Consider the following 23,874-nt stretch of genomic DNA (forward strand, 5'->3'; position numbering starts at 1 on the left):
TCGAAGAGTCAAGTCGACAGAATCTACTCAAGAGCCGCAAATGCACCCTTTTTGAGAAGGTTAATAAACATAACATGTATGAGTGAGCAGTGGGTTACAGCCCGAATCAAACAAAAAGGGGATAACAAGTGCATTTCTTAGAGGAATTTGAAAGATGTGGCCTTGGTGCGCCCGGATATAAAAAAGAGGGTAGATGTCTTCGCCCTGAGCATATACGGCTTAGTTATCTTCCCCAGAGCTTTGGGGCATATTGATGAGGCAGTTACTGATTTGTTCGACCGCCTTGATAAAGGAGTTACCCCGGTTCCAGCAATTTTAGCAGAGACATTCAGATCATTGAGCACCTATCGGCGAGCGGGCGAAGGCAGATTCATTGGATGTGCACAGCTGTTACTTGCGTGGTTCCACAGTCATTTTTGGAAAGTGGATAAGGTGTCATATCGAGTTTTCTCTGAAAACTATTCGCCACTAAAGGAGATAGTAGCTACACCGAGAAGAGATGACATTTCGATGGAAAAATGGATGGCAATTCTTCAGAACCTGCAAGAAGAAGACATTGAATGGAGAACTCCGTGGTTACTTCCGGATGAAATTTTATACCGGTGTGGCAATTTTGATTGGGTCCCTTTGCTTGTAATCTGGAGAGCTATTGGCTATGCCCCGTTATTAGTGCTCAGACAGTACAGGTCAAGACAGTTTATACCCGCAACCTAAGGGCTAGCCGAGTGTGAATTCTCGTATGGGGGTGATGGCTACAAAAAGAGGATTCGAAAGATATCCAATACGTGGAATCAGACTCGTCAAATGAAGCGATTGGCTGTAGGACCAATGACGACCCCTGAATATGATGAATGGAGGGTCAGAAGAATCAATGACAATGTCCCCAAATCAAGCCCCGAAGGCAGTCAGTCGATAGAGGAGCATTTACGGGTCGTCCCTTCTGAACTAGAAATTTTGAAGCAAGATTTTGAAAGGAGAAATGCAGAGTTGGAAAAACAGATAGAGCAAATGGAGGAAGAAAAAACAAACTTAATGTTAGATGTAGATGTCCAAAAGCTCGAGATGGAGCGATTAAGAAAAGGAAAAGCTAGGGCTGAAGAAGATCTAGACAGTCTGAAAACAGATTACAAGAAGTTGCGATCATCAATAAGGACTGTCGAGTTGGGAAAGACTTCTGAACAGTGGCGTAAGGAGATTCAAGAAGAAAAGAACAAAGCTGATAGATGGGAAAGGAGGTTTCAAGAAGTTCAAACACAGAATGAGACTTTAAAGAGGAGTCTGTCAGAGAATCAGAAGGAAAAAGGGGAACTAGAGAATAGAGTGTCTGAGTTAGAAGAATCTCTCCATCGGCATCGAAATCGAAATTTTGTGATGGAATTGAAGGCAAGCCTAAATAGAATTGAAGGCAAGCCTAAATAGAATTGAAGAGATGAAAGAAAGAATTGAAGAGTTAGAAGCAGCATTGCGAAGTTGCGAGATTCGGATTGAGCACTTGAAATCTAATGAAGATCGTCAAGCCGAGCAGTTGCACTACTTTCAGAACCAAGTAAGAGATAGAGATCACATTATGGGAGAAGCCGTGCTTCAAATCCGGGAGGTGGCTGATCACCTGCAGAAGTTAGTAGTACAATCTGATGTGTTAAGCGTGAAATACGAATTAGAGTCAAGTCGAGGACAGGAGCTAGCCTCGTTACTTAAGAGGATTAGAATTTTGAGTTTTAGGGCTAAGTCGTATCTGTAATCCACTTTATGTAAAAAATTTTATTTTCTAGTAAAGTTTTCAGAATGAAATTGAATTAGAATTAACGTCTTTTTGCATTCATTTCATGTATTGCATTACATTATATGCATTAATGACCATTAAAAGACCCTAATTAAATAAAATTATTTTAGTTAACCTGGAAAACCGTCACTCCTACGGAACTCGAGCGAAATCAAGGAACATGGATCAAAGATTAGAAAAACTTGAGCAGCTCCAAAGAGATATGTAAGATCAGATGGAAGAGCGGTTGGAAAAGATTCAGCGAGAGATGACAGAAAAAATGTGGGAGTCCCAAGATGACATGATGGCACGGTTAACGCAACTATTGAAAGGAGGAAATGACAAGGGAAATGACCCTATTGTTAATGTTAAAGAGGGAAATAATGATGAACCCCTTTTTCTCCAGGCTTTACCCCTCTGCACGCGCATACTCAAGCTGAGCTGTACCCACAAAGACCCTTTGTTACAATTAGACCCCAACAGTTTCAGACGAGTCCTCCAATCGGAGTAGGTAACAATCCCGGAGAGAATCCTACCAATCTCATGGTCCCTGATCTCGATGACGTGGCAGAAGTGGAGAAAACGAAAGTGGATCTGTCAAAGCAATTAGATGACCGATGTAAATGGCTGGAGGAGAAGTTCAAAGCCATGGAAAATGCTGATTACCACCGAGGAATGGACGCCAAAGATCTAAGCTTGGTACCAGATTTGGTCCTCCCTCCCAAATTTAAGATGCCAGAGTTTGAAAAATATGACGGGACAAGTTGTCCCGAAGCTCATATCACTATGTTTTGCCGAAGGATGACCGAGTACATCAACAATGAGCAACTGTTGGTTCACTGTTTTCAGGACAGTTTGATCGGGTCAGCGGCTAGATGGTACAATCAATTGAGTCGAACCGAAATCCACTCCTGGAAAGATTTGGCGCAGGCCTTTATAAAGCAGTACAGACATGTGATGGATATAGCACCCGATCGAATTGTATTGTAAAACATGGAAAAGAAAACTAATGAGAGCTTTCACCAGTATGCTCGGAGATGGAGGGAAGTAGCAGCACAAGTTCAACCACCACTTTTAGAGAAGGAGATAACCATGCTTTTTATCAATACCTTGAAAGCTCCATTTCTCAATCACATGTTGGGCAGTGCCACTAAAAGCTTTTCAGACATAGTGATGTCTGGAGAAATGATAGAGAACGTCATAAGATGTGGCAAGATAGAAGCAGGAGAAAGTAATAAAAGGTTGGCTCCAAGGAAGAAGGAGCACGAGATAAACAATACAAGCATGTTTAACAAGGACCATTCTAAAACAATTACGGTGGGACAAGCCAAAGCAGTAACCACTAATCGGCAAGGTTCTTCGAAACAGGAATCTAATCCAAGGCCAAATGTAGAGAGACTTCAATTCACACCCATCCCAGTGATGTATAGGGAATTGTACCAGAACTTATTCAATGCACATGTGGTATCTCCATATTACCTGAAACCAATGCAACCCCCATACCCTAAGTGGTATAACGCAAACGCCCAATGCGAGTATCACGCGGGGACCAAGGGGCATTCGATTGAAAACTGCACTGCATTCAAGAAGTTAGTTGAAAAACTTATCAATTTGGGGATCATAAAGATTGGTGACTCATAAGGACCAAATGTAGTAGAGAATCCGTTGCCCAATCATGACAATAAAGGGGTGAACGCAATAATTGAGAGCGAAAGAAAGAGAGTCAAAGCCAACGTAGCCGAGATAAGGACCCCCCTTGAATGGGTTTGAAAACAAATGGTGAAAAGAGGTCTCATCAAGCAAAATTCAATAGAAAGGCCTGAAGGAGCAAGGAAGTTTTGTGAGTTCCACGCAGAAGAAGGCCATGACACCCAAAAGTGTACCGAGTTCAGAACCATGGTGCAAAGCTTAATGGATAGCAAAGAGTTAGAGTTTTATGAAGAGATTAATGGATTAGAAGAAGGAGAGGTCTATGCTACAAAAGAAGGATCTACGGGGAAAGCCCAAAAGGCTAATTACCCGGTGGTAATTATTTCAAAACCAATGAGCAGAGAATCTGGAATACAAATAGCACCAAAGGTCATAATCCAAAAACCTGTATCCTTTCCCTACAAGGATAGCAAAAAGGTTCCTTGAAATTACAACTGCAATGTAACAATCCCAGGAGAAGTGAGCTTGGTAAATGCTTCAGGAGAGGATGAAGGATTCTATACACGAAGTGGAAAACGCTATGATCCGGCAAACGCAAGAGTGGAATCTGGAAAAGGAAAAGCCTTAGCGGTTGAATTGGGAAAAGCAAAGACAGACAAAATTGAGCCGCGTATCAATCAGCCAGTAACTGAAAATGAGGCTAATGAATTTCTAAAATTCTTAAAACATAGCGAGTACAACGTGGTAGAGCAATTACATAAGCAATCGGCTCGTATCTCGATGCTTGAATTGCTTCTAAGTTCAGAGATACATCGTAATGTGCTGATTAAGGTGCTAAATGAAACTTACGTCGCTGATGATATCTCAGTGAATAAGTTGGATCGTTTGGTTAATAATATCAGTGCCGACAATTTCATTTTCTTTAATGATGATGAAATACCGCCCGGGGGAAGAGGAGCCACCAAAGCCTTACATATTTCTACTTACTGCGGGAAATATATGTTATCAAGAGTGCAATTGATAATGGATCAGCCTTGAATGTTTTACCCCTATCCACCTTAAATAGGTTACCGGTGGACAGCTCTCATATGAAATCATGCCAGAACATAGTGAGAGCATTTGATGGTACCGAAAGAAAGGTGATGGGGAGAATAGAAGTACCTCTCCTGATTGGCCCAAATACGTACGAAGTGGATTTCTTAGTGATGGATATCAAGCCTTCGTATAATTGCTTGCTCGGGAGACCATGGATTCATTCAGCAGGGGCAGTGCTTTTATCATTGCACCAGAAGTTGAAATTAGTGACAGAAGGCCGGTTAATTATGGTTGACGCTGAGGAAGACATCATTGCATCGGTAACCAGTGACGCACCATATTTGAGAGTGGATGATGATGCGATCGAATGTTCTTTTCGATCCTTAGAGTTCGTAAATGTAACTTTTCTCACTGAGGGAAAGAAAATCCCAATGCCCAGCATATCTAAAGCCACAAGGATGGGACTACAAATGACAGTTGGGAAAGGAGCTGTGCCTGGAAGAGGACTGGGAAGATGCCTTCAAGGAAGGATAGAGGCACCAGTGGTGAAAGACAAACAAGACCGTTTTGGTTTAGGATTTAAACCAAATGCCAAGCAGAGAAGGAAAGAGTTAGAGAAAAGACAAGACGGGAGGAAGGCGCATTTGAACGGAAAAGAAGTTGATTGGGAACCTATGGCTTTCCCCCACATATCCAGGACATTTATATCAGGAGGAACCATGTATTCTGGACTGAGGACTCCAAGAAAGAAGATCACAGAGGAAATGTTAGGAAACTTGAGCATCAATGCCATATTTGAAGAAGAATCTGAAGAAGGAAGTACATCAGGCATCTATCCCGTTGAACCTGTGAGTGTTTTAAACAATTGGACTGCAGAAGAAATGCCTGAAGTTTTTAGAGCTTTTCCAGAGTAATATTTAAAACATATTAATTGTTCTAAGCCTAGAGAAAATGAAAACTTTTGTGAACTGAAATGGGCTTATATTTGGACATTGTGATTCCAATGAAATATATCTTCGTATTTTGAATATATATTCTTTTAAAATTCCTTTCACTCTTTCATACGAATAGCCATCTTGAATGCTTTTATTTCGAATCATTCTTTTATTCATGACCATACTAAATAAGAATCATTAAATTCATACATTCCCTGTACATTCTTTGATACCCATAACAGGTCCCAAGATATCAATGACATGAGTGACTCTACTATAGACTTAGAAAATCATTTTGAACGAGATATGTGTTTAGAGGAATCTCAAGATTTTGAAGATAACACAGATTGCAACCTATCTCCAGACTTGTTGAGGATGGTAGAGCAGGAAGAGAAACAGATTCTACCTCACGAGGAGACGATAGAGACAGTGATCCTGGAAGAGGGAAAGGTGGTAAAGATTGGCACGTGCATAGCTAAAGAAGTGAAACAAGACCTTGTTAAATTGCTTCGAGAGTTCAAAGATGTCTTCGCATGGTCATACCAAGATATGCCGGGGTTAAGTACTGACATCGTAGTTCACCGACTTCCTATAAAGGAAGATTGCAAACCAGTTCAGCAAAAACTCCGAAGAATGAGGCCTGATGTTGTGTTAAAAATAAAAGAGGAGGTGCAAAAACAATTCGATGCTGGATTCCTGCAAGTGGTCAAATACTCCGAGTGGGTAGCTAATACCGTTCCTGTCCCTAAAAAAGATGGAAAGGTACGAATGTGTGTAGATTATAGAGATTTAAATAAGGCTAGCCCAAAAGATAACTTTCCCTTGCCGCACATCGACGCCTTGGTGGACAACACAGCAGGGCATTCGCTGTTTTCTTTCATGGATGGTTTCTCTGGATACAACCAAATTAAGATGCATCCTGAGGATATGAAGAAAACTACATTCATAACCCTATGGGGAACCTTTTGTTATAAGGTGATGCCATTTGGGTTGAAAAATGTAGGGGCAACGTATCAGAGGGCCATGGTAACGCTGTTCCATGATATGATGCATAATGAGTTAGAAGTCTATGTTGATGACATGATTGCAAAATCTAAAACAGAAAAGGAACATGTGCAGGTCCTTAAGAAATTATTTATGAGGTTGAGAAAATTTCGGCTAAAGCTAAATCCAGCAAAATGCACATTTAGAGTCAGATCAGGAAAATTGCTTGGGTTCGTGGCCAGTGAGAGAGGAATTGAGATTGATCCTGACAAAGTAAGAGCAATACAAGAATTACCCCTGTCGCGTACTCAAAATGAGGTTCGAGGTTTTCTAGGAAGGCTGAACTATATTGCTCGGTTCATCTCACAGCTAACTGAGAAATGCGACCCCATATTTCGCCTCCTCAAGAAACATAATCTAGGTGTATGGAATGAGGAATGTCAAAAAAATTTTGAAAAAGTCAAACATTACTTATCCAACGCCCCAATGCTGATGCCACCCTGCCCAGACAAACCGCTCATACTGTATTTGGCAGTATTTAAAAATTTCATGAGATGCGTGCTTGGTCAACATGATGAATCAGGACGAAAGGAAAGAGCAATCTACTATCTCAGTAAGAAGTTCATCGAATGCGAAACAAGATATTCGCCAATCGAGAAATTATGTTGTGCCCTAATCTGGACAACTCGGAGACTGAGACAGTACATGTTGTACCATACGACCTGGTTAATCTCTAAATTGGACCCTCTAAAATACTTGATGGAGTCAACCGCTCTGAATGGAAGAATGGCCCGATGGCAAATTCTTCTATCTGAATTTGACATAGTCTATGTGAACCAGAAGGCGGTCAAAGGGAGTGCAATAGCGGAATTCCTAGCAAGTAGGGCTCTGGATGATTATGAGCCATTGAAATTCGATTTCCCAAATGAGGATTTGATGTATGTTGCAACTGTAGAGAAAGATTTCCAAGAAGGTGGTCCTTGGAAGTTGAGTTTTGACGGAGCTTCAAATGCTATAGGCAACGGAATTGGGGCAGTACTCGTGTCTCCTAGTGGAGATTATTATCCTTTCACTAGCAAATTGGACTTCGATTGCACAAATAACATGGCTGAGTATAAAGCTTGCATTATGGGCATCCGGGCAGCCATAGAGCGGAAAATTAAAGTGCTAGAGGTATACGGGGACTCTGCATTAGTAATTTACCAGCTCAAAGGGGAATGGGAAACAAGAGACCCGAAGTTGGTTCGCTATCGAAAATTGGTTATGGATTTGATAGAGGAATTTGATAGTGTCACCTTTAGTTACCTCCCACGAGATGAAAAATAGATGGCAGATGCTTTGGCCACTTTAGCCTCCATGTTTAAAGTGAACAAAATAGAAGATATGAAGCCTATCCAGATCAGCGTCTATGAGGCTCCAGCCCATTGTTGCAAAATTGACAATGAAGAGGAAAAGGATGATCACCCTTGGTACTATGACATATTGCGATATGTGAAGAGTCGTGAGTACCCTGACCATGCGACAGAAAATGATAAGAAGATATTAAGGAGATTAGTCATTGACTATGTCCGAGATGGGGAAATTTTGTATAAAAAGGGAAAAGATCAAATATTGTTGAGATGTGTGGATGCTGTCGAGGCAAAAGAAATTTTGGAAGAAGTGCATGAAGGTATCTGCGGAACGCATGCCAATGGCTTCACGATGGCCAGACAAATTATGAGATTTGGGTACTATTGGTCCACCATGGAAGGGGATTGCATTAATTATGCCAAAAGGTGCCATAAATGTCAAATTTATAGTGACAAAATGCACGCACCACCTTCACCCCTTCATGTTATGGTTTCTCCATGGCCTTTCTCCATGTGGGGAATGGACGTTATCGGACCAATATCTCCAAAAGCTTCTAATGGGCATCGTTTTATCTTTGTGGTTATTGATTACTTCACTAAATGGGTGGAGGCTGCTTCATATGCAAATGTCACGAAGTCGGCAGTTAGTAAGTTTCTGAAAAAAGAGATCATATGTCGATACGGGATGCCTGAAAGGATCATATCCGATAATACGCTGAACTTAAACAACAACTTAATAGGGGAAGTTTGTAGTCAGTTCAAGATCAGACACCACAATTCGTCACCGTATCGTCCAAAAATGAATGGTGCCGTGGAAGCGACTAACAAAACATCAAGAAAATTGTAGGAAAATGACTGAAACCTACAAAGACCGCACGAAATTACCTTTTGCTTTCCGGCATATCGTTATACATTAGGACCTCTCTTTGGGCAACACTGTTTTCTTTAGTCTATGGGATGGAAGCGGTTTACCCATAGAAGTTGAAATTCCTTCCCTCCTAGTATTAGCTGAACTAAAGTTGGATGAGGCTGAATGAATTCAATCTCGATATGACCAGCTAAACTTGGTAGAAGAAAAGAGGTTAAAAGCTATTCGTCATGGTCAGATGTATCAGAAACGAATGATGAGAGCCTATAACAAAAAAGTTCGTCCCAGAGAATTTTACGAGGGGGACCTAGTTCTGAAAAAGATTCTTCCTCTATAAAAGGATTTTAAAGGAAAATGGATACCAAATTGGGAAGGTCCTTATGTGGTAAAAAAAGCCTTTTCAGAAGGAGCTTTAATCCTAAGCGAGATGGATGGTAAAAGCCTGTCAAATCCTGTAAATTCAGACTCAGTCAAGAAATATTTCACTTGAAAAAAGGGGCATTCAAAAAAAAAGGAAGGCCAAGGTGAAAACCCGCAAAGGGCGCCTTGAGACCAAAGGGGATTTGAGTTGAAAACCTGAAAAAGGCGGCTCAAATTTTGAAGAAACGTGAGGTGAACGGAACAGCTCAAATTTTGATCAGGATCTGAGGCATGTGGTGGTCTTACTATACCTGAATCACAAGAAGGAATAGGTGACATCTTGGAGTATCGACAGAATATTGTAGATTCCCTAAACACATATTAAATGGTTTTTAGAAAACTTATGTAGGGAAGCTCGTGCTGCGATATCTGGGGCACCTGTTGTCATCTTATATTTTGAATATTGGCAAAATTTGTTGTCTTGATTAATGTATTCATTTCAAGCTTTGCTCCCCAATAAAATTTCATTTTGTCTATTGTCTTATTTCATTTTATCTTAGCAAAATTTGCTATCTTGATTAACTCATTCATTTCGAGATTTGTTCTCAATAACATTTGTTTGCTCATTGTGATAATCTTTTTCAAAAAAACATTTAGAATAACTATTAATGAACTGAATGTTCAAGCAAATGGAGTTTTGCATATTACTCTAGAAATTTCTAAATAATGAAGGAACTTGAAACAGGACTGTTGTTTAGAGCACACCAAATTCAAAATGTCTAAAAGGGAAAAGTCCAAGTCAGGACTATCCTTTCAAATTTTGTTGTCCAAACATTGAACAAAATGACAAGATGTCGTGTTGGTGGCAAAGCTTCAAACAAGCGATGTTCACCAAGCAATAAGAAAAGGTCTTTTGGGAGAAGAAAACTCTTCATTGAGCATAAACATTTGGTATAACACCTTGGGAACGGGGTAAAGGACCAAAGAGCTTCACATTCTGTATCATTGAATTGTGATAGCAGAGGATTGAGAAAAGGCCAGATCTTTCTACCTTTGGGTTACAGCGGGAGAAAGATGGTTCAAATTTTGCATCCAGTGGATCGAACTTGGAGGTTTACAGTGGGGGCAATCTGATTAAGTGTTTATTTGGATTTGCCAGTCGAGCAAGAAGGCGTTGTAGCACGTCAGCGATAAACCTTTATAAGCTTTTGCGTGATGATAACCTAAGCATTAAGGAATCACTTTCATGACACTCGGCATTAATTCAAATGTCATTCATACACGTCTAGTTAGGAGCATTTGATTCATTCTGGTCATCCTAATCACTAGGCACAAATAGGTTCATAAAATAGAATATAGAGGTCATGTTCCCCAGAGAACAGATCAATAAAGATAGTAGATCTTGCCTTCTTGCACTAACAGCGAAGCAGATCGAAGAAATCATAGTTTGCAATTTAAAAGATCGAAGCCACAACGGCGAATCTTACTTCTAGCGATGCAGCGGAGCAGATTGAAGCTACAACAGCGAATCTCACTTCCCCGACATTGCAATTTAAAAGATCGAAGCCACAACGGCGAATCTTACTTCTGGCGATGCAGCGGAGCAGATTGAAGCTACAATGGCGAATCTTACTTCCCCAACATTGCAATTTAAAAGATCGAAGCCACAACGGCGAATCTTACTTCCAGGCGATGCAGCAGAACAGATTGAAGCCGCAACGGCGAATCTTATTTCCTTGGCAAGACTGGGCAAAAATTGGTCTTTCTTAGTCTTTGCTCTGTTATCGTTACACGACAACGAGCAAAGAGGGGCAGCTGTACAGCCCAATTATTGCCCGGGCCCAATTAACAGAGCCCAAATGGCCCAATAAGCCCAACAGGCCCAGAACCCAGTCAAGGGTTTCAGAAAACGGAAACCCTAGCCAAGCCTAGCGCCGCGCCCATCCCTCTGCCATCATCATTCGTTTTGTCCCATCGCCACCCACCGCTACTAGCTTCATCAACGCCTGCAAAAAATGATAGAAAAAAGGCAGGAGCACGCAACAGATAGTGCAAGACAACAAAATACCATCAAAATACAATGTAAAAGACTATAAAAGCCAAACAATATCTCTGTACAATTTTTTTACAGCGTTTTGAATTCAAAAAGGAAAAACAGATTAAAAAAGGTGGACTCTAGTTATTTCTTCTCTGTTCTCGTGTTCTTATTTACTTTATTTCTTTTATTTTTTGTTTATTTTTCTGCAATCGTTCAACAAAGAAAACGAGACTAAAAGGGAAAGGAGAAGATACCTTACCGCTTCGGTGGGCTGGTGTCGGAACTCCGCCTTTGCCGTCGTCGGAGTCGAGCAAAAAGGGGCGTTTCATCCCTTTTCCTTTTGGTCTCGCGGTTGAGAAGACTTAGCCTTCGGGGACGCCGCAAAAGGGGGAGGCCTAGGGGCCGTTCTCGTGCAACCCCGGCCACTGGCCCTGGGGGCGGCATGGTGGCCTGAGCTTAAGGGCCGAGAGAGGCGCAGAGAGGAGAGCATTCGGGCTCTCTGTTCTCTTTTTTATGTGTCATTTTTTTTCTTTTCTTTCTTTTCGTTAAAAATGAAAGGGTGGTTGCCAGATTAGGGTTCTTTTTGGCCCTTATGTGATGTGTGAAACGACGCCGTTTGGAGTCTGATCGGTGGCTCCAAAAGCGGCGCCAGATTGAGCTTGACCAGCGTGTTGACCGTTGGGCCCCAAGGATCCATGTGTTTTGGACTGAGGTCTATTTACCCTTTCGATCCTTTTGCTTCGGGCTTCCTCCAATCTGGTCCCTGTTTTAGTTTTTTTCCTTTTAGCTTTTCCCCTTGGGATTTTGCTTTGTTTTTAATTTAGTCCGTTTTATTTTATTTTTTATTATTTGTCCTTTTATTTATTTATTGTTTTTAAAATTAATTAGTTTTATTATCATTATTATTATTATCATTATTGCTTTTATTTCTCTTATTTGCCTTATTGTTTACCCATTTATACTGTTTCTTAGATTATGTTATATGTGTACATACCTATATATACATACTTACACTTTAATACATTTTATAATTTATAATTTATATATACATTCATATTTTTATAGTATGTGTACGCATATAACTTTCCAAGTTTACTTACATATGTATAGCTACTTAGATATCTATTATTTATACTTCATACTTTAATATACGAATACACATATTTTATTTTTATGAACATTTATACATATTTATCTTTTATTATTTTATGTATATAGCTGCATGTCTATATACATATATATTTTCAATTTTCATAAATATATACTTATATACTTTATATCTCATTTATGTATATATCCTTGTATACATATACTTTTATATACTTTATAATGCATACATGCACATAATATATATGTACGTTTTATTTTCATAAAACATATACATATACTTACCTTTATATTTTATATATTTCATAACTTTATGTATATACATAAACGTATACATACATATTTACATATATTTTTACGTACATAGATTTTTCACATTTTATAATTTTATACACACATATATCTTTTTACCTTTTTATAATCTTACTCATTTATTTATTTGTTTCATTTTCATTATTGATTTGAATGAATGCTTTAATTTTATTTGCTCGTATACATTGCTATTTCGAACGTTATTGATTTGTACTTTGTATTTATCTTATTTTTGTTACAATCGCTCGTATTATTTTTGGACTATTGTATTCAATATCGTTTTGTTACGAGTATTAACATCGTGTTTTATTATTTCATGTTGGATTAATTTATTTCAATGCATAAACTATGATTTTTGAATAAGCAAAATCTCGTGTTAAGATTTGAGAATGTCGTACCCTAACTTACTGGGTCTCGATTTTCACAATAAATCTAAATATACGAATCTTTTCAAACTCAAGTTTTAAACGATATCGGGAATTAAAAAAGGATCGTGTCCTAACTTACTGGTCGTGATTCCTTTTCTAATCCAAGATAGTTAAATATCTTTTAAATAAGCATTTTCATTCGCGTATCGGGAATTCGAGACATTGTGTCCTAACTTACTGGATATGATTCTCTTTCTCGAATAACGTGAAACATGCCTTTTTCCTGAAAATCTTCAACGTTTTAATACAAGGATCGTATTTTTAAAATTCTTTAAAGTTTTCAATTTTTGACATTAAGACATTAAGTAACCAACTAAGTACCAATTTTGGGCGTATCGAGGGCGCTAATCCTTCCTCGTACGTAACCGACTCCCGAACCCATTTTTTTTTTAATTTCGTGGACCAAAATCGTTGTTTTAATAAAATTAAATCATTTATTAAAAACAACCATGTTTTCGAGGTGATCCAATCGCACCTCATTAAAAAGGATTGGTGGCGACTCCCTTTTCGCTTTCAAAACCCAAGTCGACCCTGTTTTTCAATCTAAAAAAATGGTGTCAACAGTCAAAAAGCAGAGGTCATACCTTAGAGATAGACTTCCACGAGAAAGAGCTTCTGCTTCTTGAAATACACTCGATCAGGTAATCTATCAGTAATACCATACTTTGCTACCATAGAGCTTCAATTTTTGTGACCAAATGAAATCCAAGCTTCATTATAAATGCAATGTTCTAATCACTAAGGTATCGTATTCCAAATCCACCACGCGATCTAGGTTGGCAGACGGCTTCCCAACCCACTAATGTCATTTTCCTATTATCACCAGAACATCCCCAAATAAACTGTTGCACCATTCTTTCAATGTCATTGCATATTCCTGTCGGAACCATTAAGGTCTGCATTAGGTACCTTGGGATCGAGAGAAGTATTGATTGCACAAGGGTAACCCTTCTAGCGAAAGATAGTTTTTGAGCTTCCCAACTAGACAACTTCGTTCGAACTCTATCCACCAGAAAGCTGAGCGTACCTTTAATAATTCTTTGGTGTAAAAAGAGGAACTCCCAAATATTGGCCAAGATCGTGGACATGTTGAAAACCAAGAATATCAATAATCTCCTCCACTAGATCCTCTTTTTAAGAAATCGTAATGTAACCATTTTAATGTCCCAAAAAATATCCAGCAAACATTTCAAATAAACCTCTTTTTTCTATAATCACTAACACTTTATCATGTATTTCAGTAGTTATGATTATATAAATATTTCAATGTTAAAATATGGTTGTGTAAAATATGCAATAATTACTCCATATTTGACTATAAAATACGGTAAGAAATAAATAAAATAAAAATTATAAATATGATTACTAACTAATAACGTATTTAATGTCTTTTTATTAATCATATATATTCATATCTCTTTTACTAACGTCGTAAATATGGTTAATTTAAATCTTGGATAAAAAATTGATTATTAACAAATTTAACATTAAAATAAATTAATTTAATAATATATAATAAATAGACTATATATTATTATTTAAATTATAATAAATTAATATTAATATTGAAAAATTTGTATTATTTTTAAAGTTAAATATATTAATATAACCGATAATAAATTGATTAAATATTTTAAAATATTTTCTAATACATTATTTTCTTCAATTCATTAATGTTTTTTAAAGAAAATTTATTAATGATTTTAACTATAAATTAATATTATAAAATTAATAAATACAATAAATTTGCACATCTCACGTGAATAAAACTAGTAACATAACTAAAATAAATCCACACATCAAAGTCGAACTTTTTTTTGGTAGATAAAAGACAGTCTAAGGTGAACTAAAAATTACAATAATCTTTCAAATCTTTAAATAGTCCAACTCGACTAAATCTCAAACTGACTGTGGGGGTTCTCAAAACCATTGAATCCCTGTGAAATTTGTCGCCATAAATTTAACCATATAATTAACAATTATATTATGTGATCTCGGAATGTGATGAATAAGAACCTTTCAATTAATAAACTTGTCGCCATAAACTTAGCCACATCAAACTTGTCACCATAAACATATTCAATGTTGACATCTTCATGCTAGTCACCTACCCAAAAATATAATAAAAAATGGTATAGTGATGTTTTTTGCCCTCCAACTTTATATATATAAATAAATAAGTCATTTTAACTCTCCATTTAATTTTTCATCTCTAATATTTTTTTTATCAAATCACTCCAAAATGGATGAAAAAAATTAACATTTGTTAACTTTGCTAATGTGGCATACACGTGGATTGCCACGTAGATGACATGTCAAGATTTATCTAATTTTATATTTAAAAAATATTTTTATAATAAAAATTTAATAAATTTAATGATTTTAATTTTAAAAATAAATTTTATAATTCTTTTTGAAATACTAAAATTTTAAAATTAAATGTTAATGTGTCTTCTACTTAGTAATCCGCGTGTATGCCATATTAACAAGGTTAAAACATTAATTTTCTCAATCATTTTGGAGTGATTTGAAATAAAATATAAGATTAAATGCTAAAAATTAAAAATTAAATAAAAGACTAAAATAATTCTTTTATAAAATTAGAGGGACAAATAAATCATTATCCCATAAAAAATCAACGTTTTATTTCTTACTATACAATTTATTCCGTTAGAAGGTTTTAATTATTTTTATTTTTACATTTAATTAATAAAATATTACTTTTTACGGAATATAGTTTACCAATTTTCATTTTTTTCCCTTTTATCATAGCTAATAATATTGAACATGATGTGAAAACGACGTCAAAGAATTATTAAAACTTTTACTTAAAAGGGATTAAATTTGTCACCATCTTTTCTATAACCGGTCTAATAGTGAGCAGAACTTTTATTGTGCGTGTTGGGGAACCGATTTATCTTTTTCGTGTAAATTTTACAAAGATTAAGGGTAGATTTCGATGAGTAAAGTATTTATTTACAATTAGTGTAAAAATAATGATGACAATAAGATTAAATATTGTAACGATACTATAGCATAACATAAAAAATAAACTCAACACATTGCACGATACCCCACCACCCATCTAAAATCACCCTAATAGGTACCTCTCAACAATAATGTCCAAGATTCAACAGTACAATGTGACTTAAAAAAAAGGAGATATATACATCATCATCACTCTTTGTGAAGTCCAATAATCTCAATCCAATTCCCACCCCATCTTCTCTCTGTTTCCTTTCTCAGTTTCCTTGATTAAACAATGGAAAAGATTCAGCACAGCCATGTCCAAGTGCGAGGATTAAAGCTTCATTTGGTACAGACTGGAACAGGTTTGAACTCAAAATATATATATATATATATATATATATTAATAGGAAATAATGGGATAACTAATGGTGTTGTGCAGGTCCTAAGGTGGTGCTTTTCCTGGCTTTCCGGAAAGAGCTATCGAGCAGTTGCTTTTGATTTCAGGGGCTATGGACTCCCCGATCATCCACCGGAGCCCGAAAGAGCTAACTTCAATGGCCTTGCAGAATATGCCTTTTCATACTCAGTTCTTCATACCAAATACAAGACATTTGGCTTATTTGTTGTAATTTATACATTAACTTTAATCATATAAGGAAACATGTAGGCTTTTCTTGTTGGGAAGGACTTTGGAGCATTTCCTGCATTCACAGTAGCTGTTACCGACCCTGAAAGGGTGTTAGGTGTCATAACACTAGGCGTTCCTTTCCTCATACCTGGTCCTCTTGGTGTCCAATTTGATCTCCTCCCTAAAGGCTACTACGTTATAAGATGGGCAGAACCAGGAAGAGCTGAAGCTGATTTCGGCCGATTTGATGTTAAGACAGTCGTTAGAAACATTTACATTCTCTTCTGCAGAAGTGAGTTACAAGTAGCCGGCGACAATGAGGAGATAATGGACTTGGTTGATCCATCAACTCCATTGCCTCCATGGTTCACAGAGGAAGATCTTGATGTCTATGCAACTTTATATCAAAATTCTGGTTTCCGAACTGCACTGCAAGCTCCCTACAGGTAAAATGGCTAGCTATGAACCTTTTGAACCCTTAACTTTCAACTTGGTAGACAATTCTTCATTTCTAACCCTTAATCTGGGACTTCTGGACTTTGCAGGTGCATGCAATTGGATTGTGGTATAACCAACCCGAAAGTGATAGCTCCATCATTGCTGACAATGGGGGAGAAGGATTATGTTATGAAATCCCAGGAATGGAAGATTACATTAGGAAAGGGATAGTGAAGCAGTTTATGCCTAATATGGACATCATTTTTATGTCAGAAGGGAATCACTTTGTTCAAGAACAACTGCCAGAGCAGGATTTTTATGTCAGAAGGGAATCACTTTGTTCAAGAACAACTGCCAGAGCAGGTTAATGAGCTCATCCTCTCTTTCCTCACCAAAAACTAGCAGTATTTGATATGAGCCATGCCATGCCAAGGCAACTTGCCTTGTTATTCTCGAAACTTTATATGTATTTGGATCTTATTTGCTATATTAACTTTAGGAATAAAATGCTCTATATTATGAATAAATTATTTTAGTTTTTTTTTTTTAAGAAATCGTAATATAACCATTTTAATGTCCTAAAATATATCCAGCAAACATTTCAAATAAACCATTAATTTATGTATAGAAAAATACAAGTATGCTTTTATTCCTTCAATATTTATTTTTTTTGTCAAATCACTCTAAAATGAATGAAAATTTTAACATTTGTTAATTTTGCTGATGTGGCATACACGTGGATTGCCATGTAGATTGCCATGATTCAATATTTAATTAATTTTTAAATTTCAATTTTTTATAATTTTATAATTTTAATAAATTTATTTTTGAACTTTTAAAAATTTTAAAATTAATTAAATGTTGACGTATCATCCATGTGTATGCTACGTTGGAATAGCTAAAATGTTAATTTTTCTATCCATTTTGAGGTGGTTTGATAAAACAATGTAAGTTTAAGGGCTAAAAAGATGAAAAATTAAATAGAGAGGTAAAACGAAATTTTTATAAAATTGAAGGGTCAAATAAATCATCATCTCATAAAAATCAAGCTTTTATTTCATACTATACAATTTAGTAATTAAAAACGTTTTAATTATTTATTTTATTTTTACATATATTTCATAAAATACTATTTTTTATTGAATATAGGTTACCATTTTTTTTCCTTTTATCATAGCTAATAATATTGAACATGATGTGAATACAAATGGATGAAAATGTTAAATTTGATGGGCATTTTATCAAAAAAAACCCTTTTTTTTTTAAATTATCGAAATAGGCCCATTATTTAATTATTTTTCGGAATGGTCCATTTTCCGGCAAATCGCGTCCACGTTAGCGCAATGTCAGGGGACGCGCCAGGAAATCGCGTACACGTCAGCGCGAGTTTCTACCATGGCAACAAATCGCGCCCTCTAGGACGCGATTTGCTGCCACGTCATCAAAGCGCGCTGACGTGGCCGGCTGGCCGCGACTTGACTCTCGCGTGAACAGTGCTCCAACGGTCAAAAATTTGGCCGTTGCCCCCCCAACGGTAAAAAAAAACTGTAAGTACCCCCCACCCTTTTTTTTTTCACAAACTAATCCTCTCTCAAATTTCCTCTCAATTTCCTTCAAAAATTCTCTTAAGTTCCTCTTAAGTTCCTCTTAAGTTTCTCTTAACTCCCTTTTCTTAAATAATTTTAAAAAAATTTTTTAAAATTTTTTTTAAACCGTAAAAATTTGTACGATTTCAGCAATGGCCAGAGAATTGACTCGTCTTGATAAGCATCACATATCGGTGGAACAAATGAAAATGGTAAGTATTAAATTTAATTTTTAAATATTATTTAAGAATTTTTTATTTATGCATATTTAGATAATTATTAATTTTTTATTTGTTATAAAAGTCTGTAGATCGGGTACTGGAATGCAATATCCAGAATATGCATGCTCCTCCATCACCGTTGGTAAAGAACTACCTGCGGGAAGCGGGTTTTTGGCACGTGGCGACGGTAGGCCGGGGATGCAAGGTGGACCCGAAACTAATCAGTGCGTTGATCGAGAGATGGAAACCCGAGACGCACACATTCCATCTTCCATGTGGAGAGTGCACTGTCACTTTGGAAGACGTCAGCTTGCAATTGGGATTGTCAGTGGACGGGTACCCAGTCACGGGGTCTGCCCAATCTAGCGATTGGGGGGCGATGTGCTACGAGCTTTTGGGCGCTATTCCGGAAAAAATGAAGGGAGGTAAGATCGAGATGGGCTGGTTACGTGACACATTCCTTGATCCGGATGAAGATTCAACCGAAACTGAAAGAATCTGATATGCTCGGGTATACATTCTTTAATTAATTGGAGGTTATCTGATGCCCAACACGTCACGGAGCCGCGTACATATAAGATGGTTGCTGAAACTTGTTGATTTTAGAGCAGCCGATGAATTGAGTTGGGGGCCTACCATCTTGGCAACGTTATATCAGGAGATATGCGGGGTGACGCGACCAAGGAGAGCAAAAATCGGAGGTTGCTTGTCACTACTGCAGTCGTGGGCACGGTTTCTCTTTCCATTTCTACGTCCTCGAGTGGACCACCCATATACATTCCCACTCATAACGAGGTAAATTTTATATTAGACTTTACAATTATTATGTAGATTTTTAAAAATAAAAGTATGCTAAAAATTTATTTAATTAGGTGGAACCATCCGGAAAGTCATGCTCGATTACCGTCCTCTCTTGAAGATATACGGCTTCTATTGGACCAACTGTCGGAAGCACAAGTAGGTTTTAAATAAAATAGATATTTCCATACATTCGGTAGTCGATTGATATTTAGTATTTAGTATTTAGTATTATGTATATAACTAATATTTCTATCATGTTCATATAGTTTCAATAGACACCATACGAGGATTCGGCAATTCGGGTAGTAATCCCGGAAGAGTTCTTACAAAATCCACAAGCTTGGCACGTGAAAGTCGTGTTGATCAACTACGCAACCGTGGAGTCGCACCAGACAGAGTGCTACGACAATTTGGATGTAGACAACCGATTCCCGTGGATCCTGAGGTGTTTGACGATCAACACAAAGTCGACCTTCGGTAATTGAATACGGATTGGAAGATATACTGGTCCTAGTACATGGAAATGTGGGAAGATCGATATGAATATATACCTACTCGGGAATCAATCATCGTTCCGAAGTTAGCGTGCGTTCCAGAATACATGCCATAGTTTAGAATCATGGCAAGCCGTATTTACTGAAGCCAGAGGAGAGGCAGCGGCAAATACGTGTCGAAAGGGAAAGGCGCGGGCCTCAAAATCCAAGATGAAAAGACGATGAAGGCAGCCCCTCAACGAGGCCCAGACATTCACCCGGCTCATCATCAGTGGCCGTGCAATTACCAGGCCCAACGAGAGCACCGATACAGTCACCTGACGCAGCAGTTCAACCGATAATACCCACACAACCGCCTTTTCAGATGATGCCAGGTGCATTTCCTAGCCCTTATATGTATCCTAACCCTTATATGTACCCATTTTCGAGTCCTATGGCAGGTTGGAGCCAAATGCCCGGTTCAGCTCCATTTCCTGCTATGCAGAGTGGACTGCCGATGTATAGGCTAGCGGCGCACGAGGGATTGCAAGAGGGGCTGTCGGGGAGCTCTCCTTTTTACCAATCCCCACCAATGTATAAGTTTCAAACACCGTCGCCGTTCGTGATGCAAACACCTCCACATACACTATTCTTTGAAGGTGGATCATCGTCACAAGTCCGACAACCAGATGCCGTACCGGAAGAACCAGAATCCCCGCCGGAGGAACAACAACCGCCGCCAGAAGCTAGAGAAAGGAGGATTCCAGCGCGTAACCGTCGACGGCCGCTATGTGGCACTGAATCCCCCAAGCATAGACATTGACTGCCGTATTTAAATTTATTTGTACAAATATTTTTAATATTTTGATATTATTTGATGTAATAAAATAGAAGTTTATTTGATGTAATAAAATAAAAAATTTTGATATTATTTGAGAATTCTACTAACCATTAATACCCTTAAATTAAAAACTCTAATCTAATTTAATTAAAACCCTAAATCCTAAACTTAAAAACCCTAACCTAATTTAATTAAAACCCTAAACCTTAAACTTAAAAACCCTAACCTAATTAACTTAAAACCCTAACCCCTTAACTTAAAAACCTAACCTAATTAACTTAAAACCCTAACCTAATTAAATTAAAAACCCTAACCTAATTTAATTAAAACCCTAAACTAAATTAATAATTTTACTTTCACATAATGTTAGATTTGGAAAAATGTTTTTCCTGCTACTAACAATTAATAATTTTATATAATTTGATAATTTTACTAATCATTAATACAATTTATCAATTAATAATTTTACATTCACACAATGTTAGATTTGGAAAAATGTTTTGACTGGTACTAACAATTAATAATTTTATATAATTTGATAATTTTTACTAACCATTAATACAATTTATCAATTAATAATTTCACAAACTTAATTTTCTTTACAATTACATTCAACTATTGCGATTAGGGCATGATCGACTTGTATGGCCTGGATTCCTACACCATCCGCACAACCTCGTTTAACTGGCTGTTTCTCGGATATCTATATTGTTATGTATTCTAGTCGAGCAAGGTCGACCCTTTGGTTTGCGACGTAATTCTCTATCCGGTAACAGCTTAAAAGGAGCAAGAGATACGGGCGGCCACTTATGTTTATCTGGGACCGGTGGGAAAACGTGTCTCCAGACGTTGTACATATTTTTGAATTTGTACACTTCGTCCACATAACTCATCGGATCCAGACGGAGATTCTAACAAGCTGCAATAACATGCGCGCATGGATAACGGAGTGCATCAAACATCCCACAGTCACAAGTCCTATTTCACAAGTATACACGATATTGCCTACCAACAACACCTTGGTGCGATCTGTCAAACTCTGTCACGTGAAACCATAAATTCTCCCGATCGTGACACACTATGTGTATGGTGTTTGCCCTCGCCTTGGCCTTGTTAATTTCTTGAACTACCTTACTGCACCATACATGTCCTCCCTGCATCTGGCCTGCATAACTTGCTGCTCGCTTTGGAAATAGCGCCTCCAAACGAAAATATGTCTCTCGTACAACCGATGTTATTGGTAGATAGCGCGTTCCTTTAAGAACAGAATTGATGCATTCAGCCAGGTTCGACGTCATATGGCCATATCGTAGGCCGCCGTCGTATGATTGTGCCAACTGTTCGAAACGTATGTTACAAAGGTAGTCCACCCCTTCTCCGCTAATTGAAAGTAAAATTGCCAACATCTCGTGAAAACGATCTTTATTTATTTCATACCCTGCTAATATAAGATCATAGCGAATAATTTATACCACTTCTACCAATAAAACTAATTCAAATTGACAAACGAAATAACACAGATATAGACTAAATACCCATGTTGGTCACTTGTCGTCGTTCGCTCTTAGATGGATATTGCCTGTAATAGTTCGAAGCAACATGTCTTAGGCAAAATCTACGGTGTGTGCGCTGACATAAGCTTCCCTGTCGATCAAATGTAGCTAGTATACCGGTGCCCCGATCTGAAATAACACAGATATCAGGTTGGGGGCACACATTTCTCCTTAACCTAGAGAGAAGGAAATCACAGTCATCAGACGACTCTCTCGGTGTTATTGCAAATGCAATTGGAAGAATTCTCCCACCGTTATCCTGTGCCACTGCAAGTAATAACCGATGAGTATACCTACCGGACATAAAGGTACCGTCAATTTGTACCAATGTCTTGCAGTATGGAAATGCGTCTCGGCATTGCTTAAAGGTCCAAAACAGGCGTTTGAACACTTGGCATCCACGTAGCAATCGGCCGTTGTAGTACGCATGTTCCGTTTCAAGGTCTGTGATGGCACCTGAGACGTATCTCTCTAGCAACTGACACCACTGCCATATTTCATTATATGAGGCGTTCCACCCACTATGCATCTTCTCCAACGCCTTTTGTTTAGCTATCCAAGCCTTGCGGTAAAAGGGCGTGTACCCTATTTGGCTACGAATATTGGCAATTAACACCGGCACTGAAGTCCTGAGATCTACTTTTACCGTGGGCAGTATCAAGCTAGCCAACATAGCTGAATCCATCTTGGGATGATCTTGTGAAACACCTATAAACCGAGTACATTAAATAATGCAACATTGCATAATAAAAGTATTATTCAGAAACCGTCAATACTATACCTGCAGCACATGTTTGTGGACCTTTGTACTTTTTAATCTCCCATAACCTTGTCCTTTTCCTTAACGAGGCGTAGATTTTCCATGAACATGTGCCATCTTGGACCACACACTTCGTCTCAAACTTAGCAGATTTGCATTTAACGACATGGTAGTTAACGCCGTTTTTGATGCTATGTTATTTCAAAGCACCAATAAAACTATACTTGTTGGTAAACTGATTACCAACTTCAAATTCACCGTAATCTACCCCCCGAACTTGTACGATCATGCAACCAATGTGGTAGATCTGAAAACTCTAACGCATCATCTGCGGACAGATCGACATTATGCATGTGGGCTGGAGGTGAGCATGCTCTGAATCGTGGATTTTTTTCTTCATCTGAAATCCTTTCAGCATCTTCAGGTTCTGTTGGAATAGGCTCCGGTTCAGAAAATAAGCCAACTTCTGCACCATCCGGCCTGGGCTCTCGAGGTGGATCCACATCGGAGTCATCTTCTAACCCACAATCATCTGCAGCGTACGAGGTCCCCTCACCGGTTGACATCGTAGGGAGTATGTCATCCCTTCTTCTGGGCATTTGATAACGTCCCCAATTGGATGTAGATTGCCACCCACTAGAACTTGATGTCGTTCCCCAGTACGTATTTCCAGCATCAAACGTTGAGCCACTGACGTACATGTCCTATGCACTGACAGAGTGTCTTGCGGGGGATGTGCATTCGACACCACTACCGAACATGGGTTGTTCCGTAT

At 37.9% G+C, this 23,874-nt stretch overlaps 1 protein-coding gene and 1 pseudogene across 1 annotated transcript; both read left to right on the forward strand.

Annotated features, from left to right (window-relative positions):
- Nucleotides 1–1,429: 1,429 nt before the first annotated feature.
- LOC128040402 (uncharacterized) lies at nt 1,430–8,752 on the forward strand. The gene is given in 7 exon segments (XM_052629140.1): nt 1,430–1,667; nt 2,169–3,392; nt 3,927–4,424; nt 4,427–5,295; nt 5,389–5,441; nt 5,625–8,093; nt 8,665–8,752. Coding segments are annotated over 7 exon segments (5,439 nt in total).
- A 7,338-nt stretch (nt 8,753–16,090) lies between these two features.
- On the forward strand, nt 16,091–17,266 carry LOC105779632 (uncharacterized; annotated as a pseudogene).
- Nucleotides 17,267–23,874: the final 6,608 nt, after the last annotated feature.

The sequence above is a fragment of the Gossypium raimondii genome, chromosome 4, assembly GCF_025698545.1.
Source record: "Gossypium raimondii isolate GPD5lz chromosome 4, ASM2569854v1, whole genome shotgun sequence".
NCBI classification, from domain to species: domain Eukaryota; kingdom Viridiplantae; phylum Streptophyta; class Magnoliopsida; order Malvales; family Malvaceae; genus Gossypium; species Gossypium raimondii.